General features: G+C 36.6%; 1 protein-coding gene across 1 annotated transcript; it reads right to left on the bottom strand.

Annotated features, from left to right (window-relative positions):
* Positions 1-1414: 1414 nt before the first annotated feature.
* Positions 1415-6718, bottom strand: LOC133798089 (uncharacterized). The gene is made up of 2 exons (XM_062236278.1): positions 5466-6718; positions 1415-5374 (listed from the first exon to the last, which is right to left on the bottom strand). Exons 1-2 carry the CDS (start codon positions 5719-5721, stop codon positions 4944-4946), a joined length of 687 nt encoding a protein of 228 aa, XP_062092262.1. The 5' UTR covers positions 5722-6718; the 3' UTR covers positions 1415-4943.
* Positions 6719-7865: the final 1147 nt, after the last annotated feature.

The following is a 7865-nucleotide window of genomic DNA, read 5'->3' on the forward strand; positions in this document are numbered from 1 at the left end:
TTTCTATTATGCATTGTTCATTAAGAAAGTGAAAAGCCATAAATTCCCAACACCAAGTACAATGAGACCTAAACAACAAGGGAGGGTTCATGGCTGCTGAGCAAAGGCATGACGAGAGTGGAAAGTTGAAAAGAGTGCAGAACAAGTTCTTCATTAACTTTGTTGTCTCAAAGCAGCCTTCCTTGCGTGCAAGGATGAAAATGTAGAGATTTCCTTGCAGCTCTGCTCTACCTAATGGTTGTTCCATTTGGTAATAGCTACCAGCAAGTATACCCCATGTGTCTGCCATCCGCGACAAAGGACTCATCCTCTCTCTTCTATGAAGAAAGAACAAGAGGACGAGCCCATACTACTCAAACGAACAAAAGTTCGGGTAGCAGATCGAGACCAAGCAAGAAAAGTTCGAGTAGCATATTTGTATTTGTATTTGTATGAACAATCTCTGGCAGATTCCAGTAGAGCATTGTATGATATTGTGGTATTAATAATATTTGTTTTAGTTGATGCCTATGATATTGTGGTATTAATAATATTGTGGTATCAAAATCCAACATATGTTACAATAAGCGCAACACTAGTAAAATAAGAGTAGCACTGCTATAGATGCCTAATTAAGCTCTGTATGAAGTATATTTGGATAGAGCTTTGTTATGATATAAGTAAGATTGTCACATTAATGAATAGTAATTTAGTAGTTTAACGGTCTATAATATAAGAGCAAAGAAAAGTATACAAATGGTGCTAAGTGCAGTTGCCTTTGCTTTTACTTGAAAAATGTACACATGAACGGTTATGCGCAATGACAGGTAAACAACGCAGAACAACAGTGATAATCAAATAGTAGAGATACATGAGGATTAAACTCAACACTAAAAATACTAATACGGTCTAGAATGCATGCATCGAGCGAAGTCACACTATTCTTCCCCCTTTAAATGCAAAGTTATGGCTCTGTGCAAGAAATTGGACCTCAGTTGGAATCGACGGCACGCTATATAATACAGAATGAAACTCTTAAACATGTGATGGTAACCAAGTAGAAGTCAACCATCACTGTTTGTTGAACATTATGCTCTAACGATGAGAGACATACCACGTACGACTGAATTCACCTACTCATATCAAAAGCATGCTAAGACTGAGATAAGATAATATTGTGCTTGAATAAGCAAGTGAAATTAATCAAGTTATTACATGGAATCATCTCCCACAAACAGTAACGATCGCTGAGCTTATCCACATTAAATGGACAGAATGGTTTGTGTAAAGATGGGTCATGGCAAGAGAAAACTAAGAGCGATGCCTGAGTAGACTAGCAACAATATTTTTAGAACATTAGCAAGACAAGAAAAGCATCAATGAAAAAAAGTATATTAATAAGCTTCATGAACTGATCTATAAAAAAAAACCCAAAAGACATAAAGAGACGTTACATATAACACCATAAATCCTTTACAAAATATCATAGAAGTATTCAAAAAATAAAGAGGAGATCTTAACATAAAAGAGGAGGCATTAGGTGCCATCATAAAAGGAGTAGCTAGTGGTTTCTAGTCCCATCATCTTCCTCAAATGAAGGAAAGGTAGGGGAACGGTCTTTCTATAGTCGATAGAAGATGCAGGTACCACAGAGACAGATAGTTCAACTGTTACTCCTTCTCGACATCAAGATTCCCTGAGTTACCCTTGTTATTGTTATCTTTCACAGTAGGAATAAGTTCCCCGGATGCCAGATAGATTGATCCCAAAACATGGCCCTTGCATTTGAGCTGCTTCAGATGCTCTACTGATTAGCTAATGGAAACATCACCCAAATTTTTTCCATACCACTCATATTCGTACGCACCTATTTCAATGTTATGAGTTTTGCATAATGACTCTAGCATACTGAGTTTATTCTCCCTTATTTCATCGTCCTGGTTAATGATATCATGAAAATAGAAGGCGATGTCAATTTCGTTCATTCGAGTGAGCGCCTTCTCTGCCTTATGGTGATCACTGATGCACATCTTAGTCGACTCGAATAGCGATTCGTTAATTTTCTACGCAGGCATGAAAACAAAAACAAATAGACACACTCTTCAATTATCGTGCATGTAGGAATGAAAGCAACAATGGAACACAAAATAAACATATCTGTTTTTACCTATTGCAGAGCATTCACTTTTTCGTCTGAAGTAGATGCTCGACTTTTGGCCTCTTCCAAAGTTAATTCAAACTTGGAAATAGCTACAGAATGCTCATTTTTGTTTCCCTCTAGTTCGTTATTCACAGCTAATAGAGCTTCTTACAAATTCTTAATCTCGTCATCTTTTCCTTTTACTTGTTCTTAAGGAGTTGACACTGCAGCACTTTGTAGCTCAGAGACCTTTCGAGTTACATTTCTTGTCATCAATTCTGGCAATAACTTCATTCTTCATAGCAAGGCTCAATTCCAGCTCATTTACTCGACTAGTAGCTGTTATCCAGATTTCCGGATAGCGTTTAGATGGATAGCCTCGGGGAAGCAGAATTATCAAAGTCTTTCACGAAGAATGACCAGGGCTCGCGGATGGACAGAAAGGCTTCGCCTCACCCGTTTAGTGTCCAGCACACTCTTTCAAGCAACCGCGACCCGGAAGCTTGTCAATTCTCCCGGACTCCCAAAGGGATATCCTTCGGGGAAGGTCCTTTCAGGAGAAGCTCTTCAGGTTACCTTCGCGGATACAGTTCCGTGCCTCGCACGGAAGAAGACCAAGCGGTCGAGTCACGGAGGAGGCATAGTTGGAATGATACTCACTTGACACAGGATCCCGCCCAACAGGTCGAGGCCGCACACATCCCAGCACGCCTAAAAGTGCCTTTTCGCCTACTGTTCCGCTGACAGCCTGGAAAAGACGGCTGCCTTTTGTCATTCCCCATATTTTCATGTAATTATACCTGCGTAGAGCCTGGTAGCCATGCTACGACCGTAATTGTATTCCCTATTTACGACTGGTGTAATTAAGACTCATGAGGGCAGAGTAAAACCTTAATCCAAAACCCTAGCTATAAAGACCTCCTCATTTTACGATAGGAGGGGAGGCCAACAGATTAAAGAGCAAGAATTCTGCCAAAATCTCTCTAGCTTCATCTTCTGCAAGAGAACCCGAGAGAAACATTGTGAGTTTGTGAGGTTCTTGTACACCAGCCATTTTACTGTAATTCTCTACAAGTATAATAACATCGACTCGTGGACTAGGGCTCGTTAACGCCTGAACCACGTAAAAAACCTATTTGTCTATTTATATTTCTGCACTTCTACAGTTCTTATCTTTTTATTATTTTGTTTGTATTCGTTTCCGAAAAACTCGGTAAACAGTAGCTAAGTTCAAATGACTGTGCAGATCAGACATCGCCTTGGTTGCGACATGTTTCGGTTCAATCTCACTCAACTGTTTCTTCAAAATCTTTGATGCTCGTTGAGAATTTTTTGAGCGCAGCATCACTGTGTTCTGCATAGTTCGATACAGTGCTTCCATTTGTTGAAATGCAGTTATAGTACGAGTTGACGAATTCTGACTCAGGAAATTCAGATGTGTACACAATCAAAACAGTACATGATATTCAATGAATGCATGATTCGTATTCACAGATTATAAATAGCCATACCAGAGTTATTTCTTCATCCATGAATTTGTGAACGCAAGATTCACCCAGGAATTCAACACTGCACAGCAGTTTTGTTGGAAATTACACTTGTGCCTAGCGCAACACTTTTGAGTAGTCGAATGACAGCTCTAAACAGGGATTCACCCTCGGCTAACGAGGAGCCAAATGCCATTCTTGTACTCCTCTTAGCATCCCCCGTACCAGTATTTGCATCCGATAAAGAAACCTTTTTCGATGTAAATGGAGCAGTAAGAGAGGATTAGAGCTGATCGGAGAATTATGTTGAGCACTGAGGTTCTGGCCATCATCAAGAATGGGCATGTTTGACTCTGCTGTTGTTGTACAAGTCTGGAAAGTTGGAAACCCAGAAGAGTTGGGGATATCGATTTGAAGTTGAACAACATTAAGGGAAGCAACGAATGTTGAATTTTTAGAAATTTGGGAATCGGGGAAATCCTATAATAAGTACAAATCATAATTTTTTTCAAAAACAGGATCGAAGAGACTAAAACTAGAAATTACTGGAAGGATAGTGGGAGTACTCATTAGGGCAATAGTAAGGTGTTGTTCAAGCATTGTAGGAGAACATGTTTGGCATAAAGGCAGAAAAGCAGACAAAGTGGTGCTTGCATCAGATTTTTCGATAGGGCCAAGACATATTCGACAGATGGAACAGTGACTATGGTAGACTGAGAGGCAGGGGTAGAACTAAGAACGGAGTAGAACACTAGGGGCAAGGAGAGAGCATCAAAGCAAGGTTTAGAGGGATTTCTCGAACAGGAATCAAATATGATTTTAATATGGGGTTCGCAAAAACCAGCATTCCTTCTCCTCATGTCCCTTTATTGAATGGGAGGCTTTGATGAGAGAGACTCTGCCCGAGCGGACGACATCAAGGGGGGGAATAGAAATAGAGGGAGGTGTAGGCCCCGAAGATGGGTTCATCATAGGCTCAGAAGCTGAATTAAGATGCTCAACAAGACTAGGATTGGGATCATGCTCTGCACCAGAGTTGGGTCCAGATGTTCGACTAGGCTGACTGTTACCTATCAGTTCATAATGTTGAAATGGACGAGCAGAACACTCAGCAGTGGAAGCCTTCAAAACTTTAGAAGAGGTGGTGGCAATGCTAGACTTTCATATTTTCTGCATTAAGCTAGGAGTTGGTGCCACAACGAAACCCTCAGGAACTTGGCCATGATTTTCATAGGGTTAAACCTCAGAGACGTGGGTGGGTGCATTTGAAGTAACTTCTACTGAAGGAAAGGTGGAACCTTAATCATCAACGTCAAAAGTACCAACAAAAATAGTGGCTAAAGAGGCAGAATCTTCTTCAATTTCACTCGAATCCTTAGGACTCTCAAAGAAGAAGAAGAGTAGGGCAGAGTCTTCTTTTCTTTAGCAATAGAAACGCTCTTCAAACTGTCCATGAGCATCTTTAAAATGTTAGGAGTGAGTGGAACATGGTGAATAGAAGAAGGATTTTTACGATATTCCTTAATACATTTCTTATAAATTTTGAAGTACTCATGCTCCTTGTCAGCTTCTTGAAGAGCAAGGTAGTTTGTCGCCCATCTGTGAACAAATTGGGGAAAACAAAGGCGGGACATATAAAGCAACATGTGGTTATTGTAATTCTTGTAGATGTTAATTGCATCATTCTGAGAACGGTGAATGACGCCACATGAAAGGAATGACTCTTTGCACTTAGAATCCCACGAACAAGAAGAAGGCCAAGTCGTTTCTAGATGGAATTTGAAGGAAATTGAAATTAAGAGAGGAATATAGGGACAAAATTACATGCAAAGAATGAAACAATAAAAGTAAAAACTCACCTTGAGTGAAGACTCTTGGAAGTGGAAATAGTTCACTAGGAACATAAGGGGTGTACCAATTGCCTCCAATGATAAAAGGAAATTCTTCCCAACCTCTATTCATAGAAGGAAGACCAGAGAAGAACCATCGATTCTTTTTAGACATAAGGTAGGAATTGGGGAAAGGCCGCTCAGAATTGGCAGGTTGAACAATTTTTAAAAAGCTGCAAAAAATGTCATTCGCCATGGTCCAAAGTTGATAAAGTGCAACATGCATGGCAGTGGCACATATTGACAAAACGCATTCGACACAAGTTGCATCAGGTTAACATCGATGAGACGGAGGAAAAAAATGATTAAGGGAGGAAGAGGAAATCGAAGTAATTCTAGGTGTTTGGCCACGATGATTATTTCGCCAGGCTAAAGGATATCTTCGAATCTCCATCATGCGAGTTGATCAGAGTCAAGAGGTGGAATCGATATATCAGAGGGGATGATTTTTTGTGCTGAATTTCTTTGAAAGCTTTTAAATATATGATGTGGAAAGGTTTGGGAATCTTAGTTTTAGCAGGTTTGGATGATCGTTGGACACCCATGGGCGAATTTTTGGAAGAGAATGAAGGGAAAGGAAATGAAAGTAGAACTGTAAATGAAAAGGGGAAGATTTCCATATGATAGTGGGTTTTTGGTTTTTGAAAAAGTAAAGTAATAAGGAAAGCGAAGAGACGGTTACAAAAATGAGAAATTTTCCTGCCTGATTGATGGATGTCAGAATGGAAATGACGGGTAATAAATGCCAAGTGTCAGTAGAATAAAAATAAATAAAAGGTGGGGAAAATGAGAGAAGATACATTAGCTCTAACTGGATGAATGATGAGCTTATTAGCTTTGAACGATGAATGAAGAGCTTATTAGCTCTGAGTGGACAGATGAAGAGTCTGAGGGCTCTGATGGTACAAATGCAGAGCTCAGTCCGTAAGAGGAAATGTGAAGGCAGAAAAGGAAATTAAAGGGAGTATTTTTAATTATTTCCTTGATCTTTTTCATTCCCTATATATAGTAGACACGAGACTCATTTTTAGAGGACCTTGGATTGATTGTCAATTGCTTGATTGAGAATCGAATGAGAGAACTATTGACTGATTTAAGCATTGCAATATCTTTTTGTAGGTACTCCCCATCCGACTTTAACTTTCAATTCAATGAAGAACACATTTTTTGTTGTTGGTTTAGCAAATAGAATGTGCACTGATCCAGGGACGATCACGCGTGAACAGTAAACATGAAGAACTTTCCAAATGGAGATTATTGTTGTTTCAGGGGAGAATTTTCACCCGAACACATATATATGGTTTGGAGTTTTTATTAGTTGAAAATAATAAATATGGTGCAAAATTCTATATTAATCAAAATGAGTATTAATGATGTTTGTATTTTTCAAGATTAAATCTAAACCATTAGATTAGATCGATGGTTATAAAATACTTTACCTATGAATAGGGAAAAAAAATACCTATTATACCAGCCCTTATATATATAGTAGATATAAGCAATGTGATATGCACGTTTGTTTAGTTTTATTTATAGAATTTATTAATTATTTTTATTAAATTTATATTAATGTTATATAAATTTCAAATAAATATCCTATTTTAATTAAATAATTTATTTATTTTTGTTTAAGTTTATTTTGTTTTAGAATTTGAATTTAGGAGTGACAACAAGAGATTATATATTATATGTTAATGTAATATTAAATATTGTACATTGATTATAAATTTAAGTTTCTTGCTAGTTTTTTTTAAAAAAAATAAATTATTGCTAATTGACAATAGGTTATATTATATGTTTAATATGATATTATTCTAATAAGTGAGTTTAAGTTTAATTAAATTTTATTTAAGTTATAAAATGTGTGATTTTATTATTTTTAAATAATTATCATTTTAAAATATCTCAAAAATATCATATTTTAATTTGTTTAATTATTTATTATTTTTAAATAATTATCATTGAAAAATATCTCAAAAATATCTTATTTTAATTTGTTTAATTATTTATTATTTTTAAATAATTATTATTGTAAAATATCTCAAAAATATCATATTTTAATTTTTTTAATTATTTATTTAAGTTTAAATATTTATAAATTAAAGTTAACATTAAAAAAAAATATTTAAAACCAAAAATCTTGGTTATCTACACACTTATTATAAAATATTAATATATATATATATATATATTGGCTTGGATTTATTGCAAAACGATAAGGGACGCCCCAACAACACTATTTCTATTCAACTTCTGTATAATTATTGATGTTAAATAGCCACGTTTTTGTTAGGTCGATTAAGTCATAATTTTATCTTCAACTTCTTTTGTTCGACACATGAAACTTTCTTTATATAATGTCTACCTACC

Source organism: Humulus lupulus, chromosome 1 (assembly GCF_963169125.1).
Source record: "Humulus lupulus chromosome 1, drHumLupu1.1, whole genome shotgun sequence".
In the NCBI taxonomy this organism is placed as follows: Eukaryota; Viridiplantae; Streptophyta; class Magnoliopsida; order Rosales; family Cannabaceae; genus Humulus; species Humulus lupulus.